This window comes from Cydia strobilella, chromosome 4 (genome assembly GCF_947568885.1).
Source record: "Cydia strobilella chromosome 4, ilCydStro3.1, whole genome shotgun sequence".
Taxonomy (NCBI): domain Eukaryota; kingdom Metazoa; phylum Arthropoda; class Insecta; order Lepidoptera; family Tortricidae; genus Cydia; species Cydia strobilella.
In genome coordinates this window covers 11,971,087-11,994,669 of record NC_086044.1, presented here as the reverse complement: position 1 = coordinate 11,994,669, position 23,583 = coordinate 11,971,087, and the positions used below count along the sequence as shown (strand labels likewise).

Here is a 23,583-nt window from a genome sequence, read left to right as displayed (position 1 = left end):
AAGCTCGTTTTAATGTAGAAAAAACAATGACAAACAGTGATATTTAGAGAGATAATATTTAAAATAACAACAAATAGTTTGAATAAACTATGTTATGATTTAAGCATAACATTATGTAGAAAAATCGGCTAAGTGCGATTCTGACTCGCGTCCCGAGGGTTCCTTGTCATCACACTATTTATCAAAATGGTTTTATTTTTTGTTTATTACATATATTCAGTATATTCTCTTTATTATCATACCGAGTTTGTTTCTTCAATAACCGTTGTAGAGTTAAAAAACCCGGCCAAGTGTGTGTCGGGCCACGCAAAATTGACAGTTCCGTATTCCGTACCTTCATGGCTACTTAATATCCATATTCTTCTTTGTCGGTCCCTCATTACTGAGGATCGTGACCACTTGGTTTTGCAGCTCCTGTGATTTGTCTCCATCGGTCTCGATCTCCCGTAGCCCTCACCGCTTGATTTAGTTTGCCTGAGGTGGCCTTCTTAACTTGGTCGGACCATCTAGTTGGTGGGGGGCCCTGTGGTCTTGCGCCTTCCACTTTTCCGAGCACGACCATTTTCTCCAAGCTTTCATCACCTCTACGCATGACATGGCCAAAGTAAGACAGCATCCGTTGTTGGCATATGGTGGACAGACGTGTTTTTATGCCAATTCTTCCAGTATCTATAGGTACTATAATATATACTATAAACTGTTACTATAATTTACTATAATCCATACTATCCATACTAATTTATAAATGCGAAAGTGTGTCTGTTCGCATAGAGATAGAGAGAGTTTATTAAGTCCCGGGGTAAGACATAGCATAGTTAATATTAAGTCATAATACTGTCTTCGGTTACCGCGATAGTTACTCATGAAATAAAACTATGAAAACGGATTATATCGCGTATATTGAATTTATAATACATCCCGACGTTTCGAACTCTTTACAGCGTTCGTGGTCAACGGGTGACTGAGGAAAAATTACAAAATGCAAAAATACCCACATACTAAAATAATGAACAATCATAGACTACAAACTTTAAGGCTGGTTGTACATGCAAAATCGGTTCATAAGGCTAGTTATACACTATAATTATTTTTCAAGTAAAGATATATATATATACGCGATAAAAATAAACTATGCCGGCTCCAACCCTACACCACGGACCCGAGAAGATTTAATTCCCTCCTAAATTGTAGGAGGGTATCCCAATATGGGACCGGCAACAAATTTGGCGGGACACATCTTTTCAAAACATCAGAATGTCCAGCATCATCCAACACTACGGTCTCACAGTCTATGTCTCGCTTGCTCCTTTATCAGGTGGACTACAGGATCCCAAGCTGGTGGTAGAGAAAAGCCATCTTCCCTATTAAAGTTTGGATATTTCTTAATCTCAATGGCCTCGCGCAGCATTCTGGGTATGTAACGCTTCTCCTTGGCAAGAACCAGAGGCTTATCAAACTTATTATGTCGGGCAGACGAAACGGAGCATTTCCACTCGGGTGAAGGAACACATAGCTGATGTCAAGCACCGTTGACCTAGGTCTGCTGTCTGTGAGCATGTCATGGATAAAGCCAATCACTCAATCAAGTTTGATAAGCCTCTGGTTCTTGCCAAGGAGAAGCGTTACATACCCAGAATGCTGCGCGAGGCCATTGAGATTAAGAAATATCCAAACTTTAATAGGGAAGATGGCTTTTCTCTACCACCAGCTTGGGATCCTGTAGTCCACCTGATAAAGGAGCAAGCGAGACATAGACTGTGAGACCGTAGTGTTGGATGATGCTGGACATTCTGATGTTTTGAAAAGATGTGTCCCGCCGAGTTTGTTGCCGGTCCCATATTGGGATACCCTCCTACAATTTAGGAGGGAATTAAATCTTCTCGGGTCCGTGGTGTAGGGTTGGAGCCGGCATAGTTTATTTTTATCGCGTATATATATATATCTTTACTTGAAAAATAATTATAGTGTACAACCAGCCTTAAAGTTTGTAGTCTATGATTGTTCATTATTTTAGTATGTGGGTATTTTTGCATTTTGTAATTTTTCCTCAGTCACCCGTTGACCACGAACGCTGTAAAGAGTTCGAAACGTCGGGATGTATTATAAATTCAATATACGCGATATAATCCGTTTTCATAGTTTTATTTCATTAAGTCATAAGTCATTTATTCATAAAGCTAATTTATACGTTATAAAAATGGAACATATTTACATATGCCGTTAGTAAATACACAAAATCAATTTGAAATAAATATAACATCACATAAATCCACCATAAATCACATTATTCGTAATAATATAGAAATAACAATTAGCTAGTTAATATCCCTTTTGTGGAAATCTAGGTACTCGTCATAGTAATAAAACGGATGCTCAACAAGCCAGCGTTTGAGGTGACATTTAAAACTGCCCAAGCTCTGGGCGCTGGTGATGCTGTCGGGAAGCTTGTTATAGACGGCGGGCCCCATGATGTGGGTGAGCTTGGCCGACTTGGCCATTTTACAGCCCACGCCTTTATGTCTGAAATCATGCTTAAAGAGAGTAAAAAGGGGGGTAAAATTGAGAGATTTAATGAATTGCCTGCTAATTGATGTCAAACAATTAAGCTTATCCTCAAATTGAATAATTGCTATTACACTTTATCCAGGCGCTAAACTTACTCTAGCTGCTGTTACCTATTCCACGCAGACGAATTCGCGGGCAAAAGCTAGTACTTAATATTATACATGCGAAAGTGTGTCTGTCTGTCTCTCTGTTACCTCTTCACGCTTAAACCGCGAAACCGATTTAGTTGAAATTTGGTATAGAGATAGTCTGAGTCCCGGGGAAGGATATAGGGTAGTTTTTTTTCCCAGAAATCATCGTTTAAGGGGGTGTAAAGGGGGGTGGAAGTTTGTAAGGGGAATCGATAAAAAGTTTAAAGCAAATTCAAATTACTAACTCCACGCAGACGAAGTCGCGGGCAAAAGCTAGATTTAAATGAAATGTTGTATGGAGAAATGGAGATAGCTTGAGGTCCGGGAAAGGTCATATAATAGCATAGGATAGAATTTATCAATCATCATCATCATTCCATTCAGACGAAGTCGCATGTAGAAACATGCGACTTCGTCTGCGTGGATATAAAGATATAAAAAGTACGATATAAAAAGCCATACCAGCAAAAGTGCGTATATTCCCGGACACAGTGCCGATCAGCTGATGCTTTTCCGCCATCTTGCCACAAACAAACTTACGACGAATTCATTGCTCCTATCGATCTGCCCCCTCTTTTATAAGGCATATCGTGATATGCCTGGGTTAAAGAGTCAGATCATGAAATGGCGGTGTTTCATGATATGCCTAGGAATATTTCGATTTTACGATGCGCCCAGTATGAAGCCAGGAATATCAACGAATGCATTGGTCTGATCGATATGCCGCCTGTTTTATTAGACAGATTGTGATATGCCTGGATTAATCTTAGTCATAACATGAAATGGCGGCGTTTCATGATATGCTTAGGAATATCTCGATATGGCCGGTTTTACGATCTGCCGCCGACATATATAATGACTAATTTATAATAATTGAGTAATATGTAAGTTGTGACCAGTATATCATTACCCATAAAGGATGTCTATGTCTATGTCTAATTTTATACGAAAGTACCGGTGACTCAATACTTGTACTACTGAAATCAAATCCAGCGGCGGTATCATGGTCGCATTTTTATCACTTGTCATGTCATGCGTTACTTTCGCACTTACATACTTGTTAGAAGTTCTAACAAGTATGTAGCGTTCTAAGTTAGAACGCGACAGGCATGATGACAGATGATAAAAAACCGACCATCTTAGCCTCTAGCATCTAGGTCTCTTGTATATATGTATATTCGAGCCCTCAGCGTATTGCTAATTCGGACACGACACGAAGCAACATTGTAGTACATACTTTATAAATTATCGTTTCGAAATTCAGCGCCTGGAAAATGCGGTTTGATACAAAAAATGGCAATAACAGCGATTCTTCGTCTTCATTTGTCACTGCGAGGTGATAAAAGTTCAGACAAATAAAGGAAGAAAGAAAATACATTTATTTAACGCCACAAAATATTAGTACATAAGGAAAAGAAGACATACAGACATAAAAGAAATTGGACGCTAAAACAGGACTCGACATTATGCCGCGGTAAATTTGTTGTGTTAGGGTTACCAATGAGTTTCGTACATTTACATACGCGGGTTGTTCATACTCTCAGATATTATACATAATATATCTTAGTAGTTCGGATAATATTACTCTTTAATAAATAATGTTAGCATATTAAAATCACCCTAAACTGAAATAAACAATAATGTATAATAATTTATATAGATACAAATAATTTATTAGGTAATTAAAACAACAATACATATAAAATTAAATAAAAAATGGATCGTTAATCTAACGTAGTTGTAGAATACAGTTAAAACAAAAAATATATATTTAAAGGTTTATATTTTAGTCAGTCAATACAAGTCACTAGAGACATGTAAAGACTGACTTCGTTTAAACAAAAGGGGGAACGTGCCATGAACATAACCGTGAAAATACTTTATCTTAAATCTAACAATTAATTTGGGACTACAGCTTTATTAAAACCAATACATAATTTAAAAGAACTCAGTTGGCATAGGAAAATACCGATGACAATAAAACAGCGGTAATAGGGCAGTGTTCCGAGATGTAGGATAGACCTATCCTACCTAATAGTGCTAATAGTAATATATACCTGTATATATTTATTTTTATAATTCAATTCAATTCAATTCAATTATTTATTTCGAATCATTTTAATCCATATAGTGTTAGTAAGTACAACAAAACTTAAAATTAATTAAGGTTAGTGACATACAATTACAAATTACAAAACACACACATACATTATAAAATAACAAATAAAATCTAGGCAATCTAGACTATGGGGGGGTGGGGGGGGGGTGTCACTTCGCAGTTTAGGTACATTTGGCCGTCGCGCCTCCCGGGCAGGCGTATGGCAATGGGTTGCCGCTCGACTCGCGCAAAATTGAAAATACATACTGCCTTCGAAATTTAAATCTATAGATATTGTTCTGTTTACGGATGTCTGAATAAACGGAAGAACAAGGAAACAGAAATAAAAAAAATTTAAATTCCGGACTATATTGACCGACATATTTTCAAAGGATAAGTACTTCTGTGGCATACATATACTTCCGTGAGAATCAGACATACTATATCCGGATAAAAAAAGATGTATGGATGTATGGACCATAATTACCTGTTATTGTGTATTGTGAGACTATTAGGTAAAATGTTCTTGATTGCAAGGGAAGCTCGATTTTCCAGTCTTAGTCTGCTGTGTACATTTTAACTTACACATATTTAATGACTAGTACCTATACACATACCTACATAAAACGAAAATAGTTTGTAAACGGGTGTGTAATGTTTAATATAAATATATATATAATAACATACATTTGTTATAACGCCATTTGATATATTATTATATGTTATAATGTAATTTTTATTATACGTTTCCTTTTTTATATTGTGATTTCATCTAAGCTAACGATGATATAATGCCTATTGTAATATAATTTTTAAATAGTATATGGACATGTTTTATAATGACATTTGTTATATTATATTTTCATATAAGTAACGTAATACTTTATATAATTTTATCAATTATAAATACATATATTGTATAACCATTTTTAGTATATTTTATTTAAGAATAACGTAACATTTTACATACTTTTTATAACTAGTACGCAGGCCCTACAATTTTGAATTTCTAGTTGTTTGTTTTATGCTATCCCACTTCTTTTGCTAGCTATTTTATTCTAGGGAGGTCTTAGTTCTAACCTAACCTAACCAAATTATTCACGGATTTCGATTCTGTGGGTGCCGGAGTTCAAACCTAACCTAAACCACTTTTTTTCCTAGGTATTTCATTCTACGGGGGGTCAAAGTTCTAACCTAACCTAACCCTCCTTTTGCTAGGTAGTTATTCGTTTGTGCGGACTCGCAGTTTCAACCTAACCTAACCAATTTATGTCATGCAGCTATTATGCCACACAAATAATTATGTGATATCACTTGTTGTAACAAATAATATGCTTTAGAGTATGTAATAATTATGGCAATATATATTAGACGAAGTGTAAATATGCCTTATGACCATTATACCAATAATTACATTATGCGTACCATTAATCAGGTATTTATTACGTTATTCAAAGTAGCGATATACCAAACTATAATATATGAAATTAATTATAACAAATGTAATTCAATTCAATTCAATTCAATTAATTTATTTCAGAATAAAAATTCAAAATAAAATAACTAATCCTAAATTAAAACTAAATAATGTAATGCACCCGTTGTAAACTGATGTGAACAAAATAATTTCGCAATCAACACAAGAATACCTGGGGCACACAATATAATTAGGTTAAAGATTAGGTATCTAAATATTCTTTAGCGCTCTCTACTGGTATTAAGTTAATATTAGTATTTAAATTGTGTCTAAGCATCCTCTTTACCATCAATGTTAATCCAACTACTTCTACAATAGTTCTTCGACTTCTTCGAGTCATGATTTAATGCGATATTATGTGGGTACATTTATATCTTGTCATGTTAGTAATAACATATGTATTATATATCTACATACATATTTATCCGTCGCCTGCTACAAAATGTAATTTCATGCGGCAATTTCTTAACTTTAATGCTTGTCTGAATGCATAATTTACGTCACAAATTTATGAACACCATTAAAACGAAACTGCTGCCGCTAGACGAATTGAATATAAAATTTAAGTTATAAAGTATATACTTACTTAACATTTATTTAAAGTAAAATTGCACTCAACATCACCCGAGTAAGTTAGCTCTTAAGCCAAAGATATATTAATTAGATTAGGTACCGTAAAATCAGGTAACTATAGTCCTTAAGTACAACTATGGTCCAGTTTTTAACGTTGATTCTTAATGAGCCTTTATGATTGTACTCGTTACATTTACTTTGGAGCTTAGATACACTAATTTATATTTATATTTAATATTTGAATATCACGAATTTCATTTTTCCGACCTTACAAAAGACCGAATTTCTGAATACCGAATTACTAAAACGAAACGTGTTTTCATTTGAATATCACGAATTTCATTTTTCCGACCTTACAAAAGACCGAATTTCTGAATACCGAATTACTAAAACGAAACGTGTCTTCATTTGAATATCACGAATTCCATTTTTCCGACCTTACCAAAGACCGAATTTCTGAATTCCGAATTATTTTATTTCCGATCGGACAATGGTTTTTCGGAATTTAAGAATTCGGAAAAACATTTTTCCGGAAAAGTGTTAAATCGGAACTTTAAGCTTTCGGTCAAATGACAATCGGATTATTAATTTTCGGAAATAGCACATTCGTGATTTGCTTCCATCGTGTTTTTCTAAATCGTAATTTTGATATTTCGGACTTATAAAAAATCGGAATTATGAAAATCGTGCTTATAAAATTCGGAAAAACATATTTCGGAATATTTGGGTGTTCCCATTTTAATTAAATAAAACGTTATTTAGAATAATCCTATATCTGGAATAATTATTCCATTTTTATTCTTCATTTAAAATAAAAGTGACATAATTTATTCACTTTAATTTTATTCTAAAATAACAAGTGCAATAATTATTCTTATTTAATACGATTTGAATAGAATTAAAATTTCTGTTTTAATTCTTTCTTATTAAAGTAAATTTTTGCCCAACTCTGTTACTACCCATACCCACTAGGCCAGACCAGTCGTCAATATCCAGCCTTGCAAAGCTACGCAGCTGAACAAATTTGGATTGTGATTTGGGAGGCCGGATATTATATGAATAAACCCAATGGGAACGAGATTAAGCGATTATCCGACAAGACGTCTTATCTCCTTAGTCAGATTTTAGGGAGAAAGTCTTTAGAAAACTTCGACTATGAAAGAATACTACCTGAAAAATGTTCAGCTATTTGTGATAAAACTGATACAGAACTAGCTAGGCCTAAATTTTAGACCTATAGGTGAAAAAGGGAAAAATTGTTCTAGGCATTTCAAAACGACATCTATTTGAATCATCATTCCTCTTTATAAATTATTACGTAGTAAAATAAAATATCCTCTATCTGCCTATCTAATAAAAGAAAACTGGCAGTAAATTTAGAACATAATATTGTTCACAAATACAATAGAGCTTGTCATGTTTTCAAGTCGAACAAAACAAGTAAAACAGTAAAACGTTGTACTAAATTAAAAAAGATGTGATTTAAAGAAGAGATTCTTCAAAGGATTTAAAATCACATCTTAAAATTAATTGCAATTGCCAGAAAATTTACCACGGTTGGGCTGATGATATTGTATGCGTATTTCAGTAATTCAGTTAAACAACTAGTACAAGTATTTTTTCTCAGTTTTATTTGAATAAAACGTCAGTAGGAGATGAATTAGCACATTTTTTTGATTTCTGAGCTATATTTCTAAGAGATTGCTTCGTTTTAGGGACATAGTGTGATAAACCTTTTTCGTGTGGAAATTAATAAGCTTTCACTTTGCCATACACGATAATCATATAAAATCCACAGCTACTGAGAAAAAACGAAAAAAACAAAAAAAAATATTATTTCACATTCCGTCTGATCCCTATGGTCTTTTTTTTTATGATGAAGGCAGGTTAAGAATTAATCACGTCCCCGAAGATCAAATTTTAAGACACGCAAACAGGGTAATAAAGGCCAAGTAATGGTACCATTCGATTCCTTACATTTTATTAAAACATATATCGTATAGCAACAATATACATAAACGCAATATTTCACCGACAAAATCGCAATTTCCTTGTTTTCCACGGCTTCTAAGCGTACCGACGTTACTTTGTGACTTTTGTATTGCTTTCAGACAATGGGTCCCATACAGACATTTGATCCTCAAAACAAACCTGATCAATTGATACCATTAATAAAAAATTGTGGAATACCCTATTGGCGTAGGCACTTAGTTTTTATGAAAGCGACTGCCATCTGACCTTCGAACCTGGAGGGGAAACTAGAAACTAGGCCTCATTGGGATTAGTCCGGTTTCCTCACGATGTTTTCCTTTACCGAAAAGCGACTGGTAAATATCAAATGACTTATTGGTACGAGCCGGGGTTTGAACCCGCGACTTCCGGAATGAAAGTCGCACGCTCTTACCGCTAGGCCACCAACGCTTTTTCTTAGCGCTAGGCCACTTGCTAGGCCGTTCGCAATTAAATGTTATAAATATGATACTTAATTGATAATATTATAGTGACCGCCCATCAACTATTTAATAGCTTTATTTAATTTTCATAAGCGCATTGTAAGATGCCTAATACTTAATTGAATAATTAATTTTAAATTTTGTTTTAGTATAGGTACCTACAATTTGCGGAAAAATACAGTTTTCTTTTCGAAACTATCTGATGTCTTTGAAAAGCAAGCTTGCCTTGCCTTGCCAACTGTATTCTTAAACACGGCGTCAAATAGGTCACATTTGCTTTTAAATACAATACATTGTAGATAGATATTAGATAGGCAAGCCAGATATTTGGTTACAATGACAATAGTAACAGATACTGCAATTTCCACCTACTGACGAAAATAACATACAACCAAACATGTTATATGTTTTGTTAAACATATAACGAGTAATAGCTACATGCAAATAAAAAATATATATATATATATATATATATATATATATATATATAGTATAAAGGGGTACTGTCATAGTAAATTTTGTAGTCACAGTAAATTTACTGCCATATATCGACACGATTAAAACTAAAACTAAAAATATCAAAAAAAATCTATATATATATATATATGATTCTTTTTATTTGTATTTATTATTTTTATATGATTTTGACACATGTTCTTTCACTGATATGTGTTAAAATTGTTAAATAACAAACGAAACCGTCAACGCCATCTAGCAGAGAATAGGCCAAAGGTTGGTATTGGTGGTAGCGCCATCTGTGCGAGAATCACATTTTCTTGATTTCCGAGGTACGTTTTTTCCTTAGACTTTATTCATCTTGTACGGAGATAGGTCTTTGCCTACATGTTAACCACTTCCAGCAAGGATTGAGACAGATTGAAGACTTTTTTGTGCCGTACGGTTAGCGCATAAAAGTAGATTGTGTTTATGAGAGCATAGAACCAATCTTATTCGAGGAAATTTATTGATCCCAGCCGCCAGGCGCGGCCGATATAAGTCGAGGGTACCTACATTTGTACACTTTTAAAATCTGTATTTTACTTTTATTGCGAAACAGATAAAGATAAATAATTAAGTATAATATTAAATATGTTATTAATTTTATTATATTTTTTAGTGTGGGGCCACAAATATTTACTTTACGTATAGAGGTGGAGGGAAATACCTATAAAAAAAAAAATCATTTTTTTTTTGGCTTGATGTATCATCATCTTCCTCGCGTTATCCCGGCATTTTGCCACGGATCATGGGAGCCTGGGGTCCGCTTGACAACTAATCCTAAGAATTGACGTAGGAACTAGTTTTTACGAGAACGACTGCCATCTGGCCTTCCAACCCAGAGGGGCAACTAGGCCTTGTTAGGATTAGTCCGGGTTCCTCACGATGTTTTCCTTCACCGAAAAGCGACTTGTAAATATCAATTGATATTTCGTACATATATAAGTTCCGAAAAACTCATTGGTACGAGCCGGGGTTTGAACCCGCGTCCTCCGGATTGAAAGTCGCACGCTCTTACCGCTAGGCCACCAGCGCTTTATGAATATCAAATCCAAATCACAAATTCACACAGCCAAATCACACTTTTCCTAGCACTGTATTTAAGTCACCGTAGTAAATATTTAACCCACCCAATGTAATGTATTCTGTCTAGTCAGATGTGGGAATGGGACATACCTACACAGGTTGTTACAGTAATAACATAGGTATACTAATCTATGCATATTAAGGTACCTAAGCTCTAAGTCATGATTCTATCAGTCTAGTTAATAGAAGAGGAGTACTCCTTTATGCTTTTTTACTATTCATACGACGATATAGGTAGTATGTTCAGGAAATTACTGTGAAAACTAAATATTCTCATATAGGCAGTTAGTTGTTATTTTATTCTGTTACTTACCTATTGTTATACGCGCACCCAGCTGTTTTTACTCTGCAGGTACCCAAGGTAGGTTTTTAAAGCTACATAAGAATGCTCGATGTCAACTTACTCCATTAATTTAATGACAAGATTCAATACTTAAGCTTTACTTAAACTCTAACCTAATCCAACCTAACCCTTGAAATAGGTGTACATACTGTAAACAACTTATTTTGAAGATCTGTGTTCTAACCGCGCATCACTTCAACTGTTACTTTGTCTACTCGTATTAGTCTCTCTATCGCTCTTGCGAATTCGAGTGACAGAGTCAAGTCTTGGAAGGAAAACCGCTAAGATGCATTACACTCGTCATACCTACCTATAGCCCTTGCATGTTCGAGCGACAGAGGCAGACAACGATTTTCGATTTTTAGATGTTGGCGGAACGTCCTCAGATTCTGGTTCGGGCGGAGTAGGTCACTTTCTTAGGACGTCACTTTCTGAGTTCGTCACATTCTGAGGACGTCACATTCTGAGAACGCCACTTTCTGAGTACGTCACATTCTGAGGACGTCACTTTCTGAGTACGTCACTATTTTTAGTATTATCGCCCACACTGTTAACTGTACATCGGTGGACGTTATGGTAGACGTTATGTAAAAATATTAATATTGGGATAATTTTATGATAAATTATAATTTAATATAATTTAAGCTGGTGAATAATGTATAGCTGTTAAAATATAATTTAGACTAAGTATTATTTAAGTAACTATGTTGCTATGCCCTAACGGGTGCATGTTGTAACCTAAGATATAAATAAGACCTAATGTAAACACATGTATGCAATAAATGATATGACTATGACTATGACTATGCCTTTTGTAATAAGGTCCACCGATGTAGGTACAGTTAGAAGTGTTGCTGTTTGTAGGTATAGTACGATTTAACAATATACGCTACGCAGACGATATGGTGCTGCTGGCGCCATCGATCAATGCGTTAAGAAAACTAATTGGGATATGTGAGAGGTATGCCAAAGCTCATGGGCTGAAATATAACCCCTCCAAGAGCGAGCTAATGATTTTTAAAGCGGGCAGAAGAATTTCTGAGGAAATTCCTTCTGTCAGGCTAGATGGTAAAGACATGAAAAGAGTGTATCATTTTAAGTATCTCGGTCACATTGTCACCGATGACCTAAGAGATGACATGGACATGGAGAGAGAAAGGAGAGCGTTGGCGGTTCGTGGGAACATGCTTGCACGCAGGTTCGCTCGCTGTACAGACAAGGTTAAAATAACGCTTTTTAAAGCCTATAGTTAGACTTTCTACACGAGCAGCCTGTGGGTTAGGTACACCCAGCGTTCCGCAAACGCTCTCCGAGTTCAGTATAATAATGCTTTCAGAATGCTGATGGGGCTGTCAAGGTTCTGCAGCGCCTCGACGATGTTTGCAGAGGCGCGCACAGACGGTTTCCATGCGTAATCTTGCGTAAGCGCTCAGCCTCCTTAATGCAACGAGCAAGAAGCAGTTCCAACAGCTTTCTGAAAGTATTATCCGATAGATACGACTGTCGAATATGGAGGCACCTGGTGGTTTTAACTGGGCGACCTGTATGTTGACCAGTATGGTGTTTAGTTCTTTTCCCCTCACTAGCTCGGAAAGCCGTCTTTTATCCTTTAAAACAAGCGGGGAAAAACGCATTTTATCCACTAGTGGGGAAAGTAATTTGACCTTGGATGGAGCGTGTTTAAGTAGCTTGACAGATAACAAAAAGTAAAACGCTCATAATAATGGTTCGTTCGATATTAATTATCATTAAATAAATGGTTTGAGAATCTAATAAAAAATACCAGATTTAGCTTTATTTAATGATTTTAAGTCATAAACCTTAAAATTCCATAATAAACGTTTGTTTTTTAATAATTATGTTAAATATAATTCTGAACGCACAAGTTAAGTCGATGCAATTTCAAAACGCATCATTGACATTTCATACGTCAGAAATGTCAACATTATCAACAAAAATTTTACTTAAAAACTTCTCACGTAAAAGTACAGAATTTCCAGTTTTTTGTTATAATATCGTAAAAAAATTAGTGATTCCAGTTGATGAAGATGATCTAACGCCTGTGGATGTTGTACTTTCCTCGCTATAGAGAGGGGAAAAGTTTTGTGTTACACACGGGTGCAAATGTATTTTACTTCTCGTGTGTTAAAACACTCGCGGGTAAAATACAACTTTGCACCCTTGTATAACAAATAACTATTTTTTAGTTGTAGGTTAACTTAGTAAATACTAACACTAGTTATTAGGTACTTAGCTTAAGACAAACTAACAAAATCTATGGATTGTTATGATCTGCATTAAATGATTATTTAATTTTAATTTAATTTAACACTATAATATACCTGCACGAAAAATGTATACCAGCAACCAGATTAGCTGCACGACATGCGGTCGCTTTTATATCTGACATACCTACAGAGTTAACACAGTGTTTTGGATCTTGAGGGGAAATTACAAGAAAAATCACAAATTACATGTTGGAGACCCACGATATCCCACGCTCCTGACTTGAAGCGAAAAAAAAATCGAAAAAAAAAACTTTTTTGTATAGGGTACCGTAATAAAAATATTTTTATTTTATTTTATTTTACGACTTTTTCGGATTGGTTGATTTATATACTCATGCCAAAGCTTTGGCCATAGAGTAACTTATACTAGAGCGGTACTGTCATAGTAAATTTTGTAACCCCAGTAAATTCACTGCCATCTGTCGACACACTTTAAAACTAAAAATGAAGATTTATAAAAATACGACAGAATGTATTTAAATATAGATAAATGTTTTTTTTTATTTGCATTAATTATTTTTATGATTTTGACCCATGTTCTTTCACTGATATGCGTTAAAATTGTTAAATAACAAACGAAACCGTCAACGCCATCTATACGACTGTAGGCCAAAACTAGTAGCGCCCTCTGAACGAGAATCAAATTTTCTTGATTTTCGAGGCACGTTTTTTCCTTAGACTGTATCCATCTATTACGGAGTTATATCTATCTTTGCTTTGGCTAATGTTCTAGTAAGTACTAACGATTACAGAACCAAGCCTCGGACCGACGGACAGACGGACGTGGCGAAACCACAAGGGTTCCTAGTTGACTACGGAACCTTAAAAAAGAGTCAAAGAAAAAACTAAGGGTTAATAAATTTTAAATGAGTTCATAAAGGATGACTCACGTTAGACCGGGCCGTGACCGCGGGCCGGAGCTTCCGGCGCTTCGTTTTCTATGGAAAGCATCACGTGATCACCTGTCATGTCATAGAAAAGTAAGCGCCGGAAGCTTCCTTTATCATTATTTACAAAATCAGGTATTCATTTTTCACAATTTTTATACTTACTACAATTTTCCTTGTTAATCCCTAGAATCCTTGTTGATATGTAACAGTTGTAATTAATAACTGCAACTGTAACCGTAAACCCTAAAATGGTAACTGGTATTCAATGAATATTACCATCACTACATAGTATTAAAACAAAGTCGCTTTCCGCTCTGTATGTAGATATGTCTGTCCCTATGTATGCTTAGATCTTTAAAACTATTGGCACAGAATAACTAATAGTACCTATTGGGCAACGGATTATGATGCGTTTTTAACTTTTTAGGGTTCCGTAGCCAAATGGCAAAAAACGGAACCCTTATAGATTCGTCATGTCTGTCTGTCTGTCCGTCCGTATGTCACAGCCACTTTTTTCCGAAACTATAAGAGCTATACTGTTGAAACTTCGTAAGTAGATGTATTCCGTGAACCGAATTAAGATTTTCACACAAAATTAGAAAAAAAAACAATAAATTTTGGGGGTTCCCCATACTTAGAACTGAAACTAAACATTTTTTTTTCATCAAACCCCTACGTGTGGATTATCTATGGATAGGTCTTCAAAAATTATATTTAGGTTTCTAATATCATTTTTTTCTAAACTGAATAGTTTGCGCGAGAGACACTTCCAAAGTGGTAAAATGTGTCCCCCCCCCTGTAACTTCTAAAATAAGAAAATGATAAAACTAAATTACCATGCAAACTTCCACCGAAAATTGGTTTGAACGAGATCTAGTACGTAGTTTTTTTTAATACGTCATAAATTGTAAACCGCAATTTACCTTTCACTTACGTTTCACATAAAAAATACATTGTTTAAATTGTGTAATGTACGGAACCCTCGGTGCGCGAGTCCGATTCTCACTTGGCCGGTTTTTTTAAATAGATAGAGTGATTCAAGAGGAAGGTATAATTTGTAAAGGTTGTGTAATATTGTCTTCGGTTACCGCGATACTTACTCATGAAATAAAACTATGAAAAGCAAACAAGGAGAAGCGATACATACCCAGAATGCTGCGCGAGGCCATTGAGATTAAGAAATATCCAAACTTTAATAGGGAAGATGGCTTTTCTCTACCACCAGCTTGGGATGCTGTGGTCCATCTGATAAAGCAGCAAGCGAGACATAGACTGCGAGACCTTAGTGTTGGATGATGTTGGACATCCTGAGTATAATATGTTTCGAAAAGATGTGTCCCGCCGAGTTTGTTGCCGGTCCCATATTGGGATACCCTACTACAATTTAGAAGGGAATTAAATCTTCTCGGGTCCGAGGTGTAGGGTTGGAGCCGGCGTAGTTTTTATCGCGTATTCTTTACTTGAAAATAGTTGTATTGTATAACTAGCCTTAGGAACAGATTTTGCATGTACAACCAGCCTAAAAGTTGATATATAATGGTATTGATGGTTCATTATTTTTAGTATGTGGGTATTTTTACACTTTGTAGTTTTTCCTCAGTCACCCGTTGACCAAAAACGCTGTAAAGGGTTCGGAACGTCGGGATAAATTCAATATAGGCGATATAATCCGTTTACATAGTTTTATTTCATGGGTTTTGTGTAAAATTAGTTGAACTACCCGTGCGAAGCCGGGGCGAGTCGCTAGTTGTACATAAATTCAAAAGCTATTTCGACAGTAAGCCAGACAAAAGGCTTTAAACAATCAATATCAATAGTATCTCTTCCGGTTCAGCCTATTTGAATACTGTGCAGTCAATTCTGAAGACCACTGGAATATACGATTGACAAGATAAGTTAAATCGATTTAATTTATCTCAACGTAACCTTACTTGTATAATAATACATAGCTTCACTTACTTACTAGGCAAAGGAAATAGGTGTAAATTATTTGGAGTTGAAAACTAAAACTTACAAAACAATTATAGTAAAAAGATCGGCTTTAGGTAAACAAAATCTTAACTGCTAAACCGTGATGTGTAGGTACTGGGTATATATTAAGACAAGATAACGTTCAGTACCAGTAGTCAGCATCGGACAATGCATGCACTCAATTCAGTTACCAATACATAATGTATGATGGTTACAAAAAAACACTAAGTAACTCGAAATAGCTACCTTGAAATAATTGCTAGCAGACACTGGAAATGTGTCGATCGTTCTCTCCTGTGAATCAATCCTTGTATCTTCAGTGACACTATAGAAGCCTTTTAACTGAACCTGCATTAATGATTATGAGCATTCGAGTGTACCCGGCCGGCACGTTAATGGTGTTGTGTTGTCGACTGATAAGGCGCGGCGTGCTACGAGTATGCGTGGGCGCCAGGCACAGGCGGCGCGCGCGGCTTACGGTTATCAACTAAACACATTATGAACACAGGCGACGCGACGACCACTTTCCTCCATGCATACACAACGTACTCCTTAACTAGCCGTATTGTTGATTCGTCAAGCGCACTATTTCATGTTTGCCCCGATATTGAACTTAGCGTGACGATCTTCGGTGAATGTTCAAATCGGTAAATGAAAATAGGTAGGGAGTTTTGTTAGATATTTTCTACAGGAATCCATACTAATCCATACTAATATAATATTATAATATAATTATAATATATATATATATATATATATATATATATATATATATATATATATATAATTATAATATTATAATGTATAATATAATATTATAATTGCGCTCTTACCAAAAAGGACGGTGGGGTCAGGCCGATAGCAATAGGATGCACAATTCGTCGACTCACGGCTAAATTGTGTTGTCGGGCTGTTAAAGAACCGATGGCCGATTATCTGCAGCCAACTCAAGTGGGTTTTGGTACCGCTCAGGGTTGTGAAGCAGCGATCCATGCCACTCGAGCATTTGCACTAGCGAATAGGGATACGGGTGCCGTTATTTTGAAGATAGACATCAAGAATGCTTTTAATAGCGTTGAGAGGGACACTATTCTTGATGAAACTATGTACAAAGTACCATCGATTTACCCGTTTCTTTATCAATGTTACCATGCTGACAGCCATTTACAGTATAGCGACACCCTGATATCCTCGCGGGTTGGGGCCCAGCAGGGAGATCCTTTGGGTCCATTAATATTTTGCTTGGCCATGCAAAAGGTTATCACATCTTTAGATTCACCCCTGAACGTGTGGTATTTGGATGACGGAACGATTGGAGGTGATCCGCAAACAGTTTTGAACGATGTTGAAAGGCTGGTGCCGGCTTTGAGAGGGATCGGTTTGGAGATAAATTCGGGCAAATGCGAACTGTTCTGTTGCGATTCCGATGAGGCTAATACCATATCGAGATTTGAGGCGGTATTGCCAGGGGTGCGACGCCTGCAAAAGTCAACCTTTTCTCTTTTGGGTGCTCCTATATTTCCGGAAGGCGTCAGTTCGGCTCTGGAAGAGAAAAGGTTGGCTTTAGCTAAGGCCCAGATACACCTCAGCCATTTATCCGCCCATGTCTCGCTTGTTCTTCTGCGGAACTGTTTCGCGATGCCTCGGATAATGTATATTTTAAGAACATCTCCCACCTGGATGTTTCATGACGATGTAGCGAAATTAGATGACACACTCAAGTTAGCGCTGGAGTCAATATTAAATGTACATCTGAATGAGGCGCAGTGGACCCAGGCTGCTCTTCCGGTACGTCACGGGGGTCTTGGGGTTCGTCGGTGTCGTGAAGTAGGCGTAGTAGCTTTCCTTGCCTCGGCACATGGTACTTTGGGACTAGTCACTCGAATATTGTCTGACAATGGTGGCAATTCCCAGATACCTTTTGCTGCGGAGGCATTTGTCAGGTGGTCATCGTTTTGTCAGGGTACGGAACCGCCAAGCAATCCTGCGACCCAAAGAGGTTGGGACGACATCCTATGTAAGAAGGTGGTTGCAGATTTGCTGAGCGAGGCTATTGGCTCAGATTTAGCGCGCCTCAAGGCCGCATCTAGGTGCGAATCAGGAGCATGGCTTCATGCGTTGCCTTCCCCTCAGTTAGGCACGTTACTAGATAACGATTCTTTGAGGATTGCGGTTGCCTTACGATTGGGTTCGAAGGTTTGCGAGGTACATAGGTGTATATGTGGAGCCATGGTTCAGGAGGACGGTCACCATGGCCTTAGTTGTCAGAGGTGCGCTGGGCGTTTTTCGCGTCACCATGCGATAAATGAGGTAGTTCGCAGGGCTTTGGTCTCAGCCAATGTTCCCTGTGTCCTGGAGCCTCCGGGATTGTGCCGGGCTGATGGCAAAAGGCCAGATGGTCTTACATTGGTTCCTTGGCAGAAGGGTCGGTGCCTCTTATGGGACGCAACGTGTGTTAGCACCTTTGCCCCGTCCCATCTGAGTCACACCATCGGTGCTGCTGGTTCAGCTGCGGAGTATGCGGCTAAACAGAAGCATACGAAGTACTCTGCCTTGGAACCAATGTATGATTTTATACCAGTTGCGGTGGAGACTGCAGGACCTTGGGGTGCGGAGGCTAAGGAGTTTGTGTGGGAATTGGGTCGGCGACTGAGAGATAGGGGTTGCGATCCTCGCTCCGGATCGTACCTGGTCCAACAGATCTCCTTGGCAATTCAACGGGGCAACGCTGCCAGTGTCATGGGGACGTTTGGGCCGGCTACGGTCCGGGGTGGCACCATAACCTAAATAGTTTAATTTAGTGGTTAAGCTAGACAAAGCCTGTTGCGGATTACATCATTTGTAAGTCGATGACGAAGCCTGTTGCTGATTTGATTTTGTGTCCACTTGACGAAGCCTGCGTTGCCGATCACGATCTATGCATGGATGTTATTTAATATTATAATATATCCATACTAATATTATAAATGCAAAAGTCTGTCTGTCTGTCTATCTGTCTGTGTGTTCCCTCTTCTCGCTTAAACCGCTGAACCGATTTAGATGAAATTTGGCATAGAGATAGATTGAGTCCCTGAGAAGGACATAGGATAGTTTTTATCCCGAAAATCATCCCTTAAGAAAGTAAAAAGCGGGGTGAAATTGAGATAATTAATGAAGTGCCTGCTAATTTGTGTGCATAATATGCTCAAATTGAATGTTTGCTATGAGAATTTTTCCAGGCGCTACACTTACTTTAGCTGCTGTTACTAAGTCCACGCAGACGAAGTCGCGGGCAAAAGCTAGTATTATAAATGCGAAAGTCTGTCTGTCTGTCTGTCTGTCTTTGTGTGTGTTCCCTCTTCACGCTTAAACCGCTGAATCGATTTAGATGAAATTTGGCATAGAGATAGGTTGAGTCCCTGAGAAGGACATAGGATAGTTTTTATCCAGAAAATCATCCCTTAAGAAAGTAAAAAGCGGGGTGGAATTGAGATAATTAATGAAGTGTCTGCTAATTTGTGTGCATAATATGCTCAAATTGAATAATTGCTATAAGACTTTCTCCAGGCGCTATTCTTACTCTAGCTGGGGTTACTAAGTCCACGCAGACAAAGTCGCGGGTAAAAGCTAGTATTTAATAAATGTTTTAACCCATACGTCTTACTTAAGGTAGATTTTGTTCTTATAGTAAGTCTACTAAGTTAACCGTCGAAAGCACGTAAGTGCTGTGGATTTGTTTCAAATGTGGTCTAGATCATATTGCTAACTATATATATAGAGCATGTGATATGCATTTTGCTTATTTAAAACTACTGCTCCAGAACTCTTAGTCTTATGTACTCTACTCACGAAGGCAAGCATAAGTCATTTGTTGAAGACTTGCCGATCGTGCCAAAAATCGTCCAAAATTAAGAGGGCGTGTTTCAGAATTAGTTAAGTGTAAGCCAGCAATATTTTTATCATGACCAAGTTCTTTCCTTGCGAGTTCTGCGTTTGCAATACAGTTGGATCAAGCTTGAACTCTGCACAGACTTTGCAGTAACAAAGTATAATAGTGTCAGCAAAAACGACAAATTTCTATGAAAATGGGACGTTTAATATACTCGTGCTGAGTTAGTTTCCAGTGCAGAGATGCACGTTTTATTTTGACACAGATACCTATATGGCGGCTATTTTTATTTATTTATTTAAAATTTAATTAAGGCAACAAGGCCCATACTACAAATACCTTACAAACTAACATATACCTATGCATTTTATAAACTTAAAACTAAAACACTATTTAGGCGACCAAACGTCGTGGCAACGTTGAATAGTCTGGTTTTGTGTCGGATTCGGCAGTTTGCCCCAGAACCTCGGAACCTACCTTTTTTTACCTAACCTATTTTTGCATGTAACCTTAAATAAAACTTTATTACAATATAACATTTAAAACTTAACATTTTAAATACCTAACATTTTAAATATCTGTGTTCAGTAATGACGGCAAAATTGACAAGGACGTTACGCACAGAACTACTACTGGATGGATGAAGTGGCGTCAACTCACAGGCGTGATGTGCGACAAAAAGATGCCGCTTAAAGTGAAAGGGCATCTGTATAAGACCGCTATAAGACCGGCTGTTCTGTATGGATCTGAATGTGGGCAACCAATAAGCAGCATCTAGACAAGCTGCACACCGCACACCACAGAAATGCGTATGCTACGCTGGTCAGCGGGTGTCACGCTACTGGATAGAATCCGAAATCAGTATGTCAGAGGAAGCTTCAAGATTGCCCCGATTATCGAAAAGGTCAAGGAAAAACGCTTAAGATGGTATGGTCATGTCCAAAGGCGTTCAGAAGACCATATGGTGAAACTGGCCCTAAAACTGCCAACCACTAAACGAAACTCAGGCAGACCACCTACCATCTGGTGGACGACGGTTGAAAAAGACCTATAAGAAGCTCATTTAAATAAGAACGTAGCGCAAGACCGCGGTAGATGGAAATTGAGGACAAGGAAGGCCGACCCCAAGTAAATGGGAACAGGTCTAGCGGGAAGAAGAAGATAACATTTAAAACTTTCGCGTTTTGAACACATATTAAATCACATTTACAATCGGATCGAATTTATTACTATAGTTCATAAATAAAATTAACATTGTTGCTTTGATTTGATTAGTCATTACGAAGCTTTATTAACTATTCATATATATATATAACTATCCGAACACAATTTGCAAGTTTGAAATTTTGAACAAGCAACATTAAACACATTATTATATTATCTTCCGAGCTTCACACTACGTGAAACTTATTGTTTTGTTCATTACGAAATGGAACGGAAATTAAACGCTATGTATATCGTCGCCTAGTACCCATACTTATTACCAGGGACCGGAAAACCCCTCTTTAGAATGAAGTCATTCATGTGGATTAAGCTTATCGCCTTAATCGTCTGTTTGGGTTGACATCTGATTCTGTTTATTTTATATGAAGTTAACCTCATTACTAAATTAAGCTTATGATGAACTAGAACACCATTTTCGAGATAATAAATAATCTATTTTTATCTGATAAGGCAGCTACTAGCGTGTACACTTGCCTTAGGGTCTGTTTGATTACACATTGCTTAGTGTTTAGTACGAGTTTATACATTTACTACTTTACGCAAGTACTATCTCGGACGATCGATGTTCGAAATGACATTCATATGTCATAGTTTTCAATTATTTGGTTGGTTATATGCAGCATTTAATTACCTACTTATAATGAAAAATATTTTTAGATAATAATTTTAGATTTAAAATCACTGTTATGCTAACATTTATTCTCTGTGTTTACTTGTTTAGGCACTCATCACTGGTTTAACTAAATCACCTTTCTTTAAATTGTGAGACCTAGATTAATCTATAAGTCGAAAGGGGACGACCACCTCAAAACCGGTTTTCCATACAAAAGTATTCCTCATTTTCCTCTCTGGATATTAACATAAAGGATGACTCACGTTAGACCGGGCCGTGTCCGGGCCGGAGCTTCCGGCGCTTACTTTTCTATGACATGACAGGTAATCACGTGATGCTTTCCACAGAAAACGAAGCACCGGAAGCTCCGGCCCGGACACTGCCCGGTCTAACGTGAGTCATCCTTAATGACACCAAACTTAATGCAGAAACCTAAACACTAAACAGGTGCTTTCATAAATGTATGATTGTATGGCACTAATCACCCCCCACCCTGTCATCCACATCCACACCGCACCAAAAATGTAGGTGGCTCCCCTTTTTTTCCTAATTTACATAATCCTCCTCCCTCCTCCCCTAATTTATATAATGATTACATTCGTACTAATATCTAGCATACTTTAGATTTAAAACTATTGCTGTGCCCTACCAGGGTCCATGTGAAACCTACTATGTATGTACCACTAAATGTAAAACATGGATGCAATAAATAAATTATGAATTCCTAAAATGATCTAAGGGTTCTAATGACTCACTATGATAAAGGATATCTCATCTTCTCATCATCATCAAATGCCGTAATTCTCATAGTTGCATGAACTCACATCGTTATATTCTACATATATAAACGTTTTTGAGTACCTATGTCATACCTTAATTAAGCTTCATTAATAAAAAAAAGTGATTTACTGAAGGTCAGTTAATTTATTTACGCTAACCAAATAAAAAAACCTATTTGAAGATTGTGACAGCCCTGTTTTTTTTTCTAATTTATTTATTTATTATATATATATATATATATATATAAACCTAAAAGTCCTGACTGACTGACTCACTTAAATCAACGCCCAGCCCAAACCGTTTTGGACCTAGAGAGCTGAATTTTTCACAATAGGTAGTTTTTATAACGTTAGTATCCACTAAGAAGGGGTTTAACAAAATTCATTCCCTAAGGGGATGAAATGAGGGTCCAAGGTTTGTATGGGGAAACCAGATCAGTTTCGACTAAGTTTATTCTAAACTTCACACGAGTATTTCTAACAATAAATGAGTAAATACGTGTTTCAGGGTTTTTGAAAATTCAACCCCTAAAAGGGGGAAATGTGGTTACAAAATCTAAAAATCGACATGGGTATTGTTTCTTTGGTTTATCCGGTCGCTGATTACGAGAACAACAACTATTTTAAAACATAACGTAGCAGACGTGAAATACCATCTTGCCTGTTGGAGCACGGTGGGGTTGGAATGACAAAATATCAATATGCTGTAGTTTTTATGGTTTTTTG

General features: G+C 36.9%; 1 protein-coding gene and 1 long non-coding RNA gene across 2 annotated transcripts in view; one reads left to right on the top strand and one right to left on the bottom strand.

Moving 5' to 3' along the window:
- The window catches only part of LOC134741073 (uncharacterized), a 106,368-nt gene extending 89,465 nt beyond the window's left edge, over window positions 1-16,903 (bottom strand). The window contains exon 1 of the mRNA XM_063673837.1: window positions 16,620-16,903. Within this exon, the coding sequence (XP_063529907.1) occupies window positions 16,620-16,727 (108 nt within the window). The 5' untranslated portion in view covers window positions 16,728-16,903. The remainder of the gene's footprint in view (window positions 1-16,619) is intronic.
- The window catches only part of LOC134741106 (uncharacterized), an 82,968-nt gene continuing 74,204 nt past the window's right edge, over window positions 14,820-23,583 (top strand). The window contains exon 1 of the long non-coding RNA XR_010127845.1: window positions 14,820-15,309. This is a non-coding gene — a long non-coding RNA (uncharacterized LOC134741106). The remainder of the gene's footprint in view (window positions 15,310-23,583) is intronic.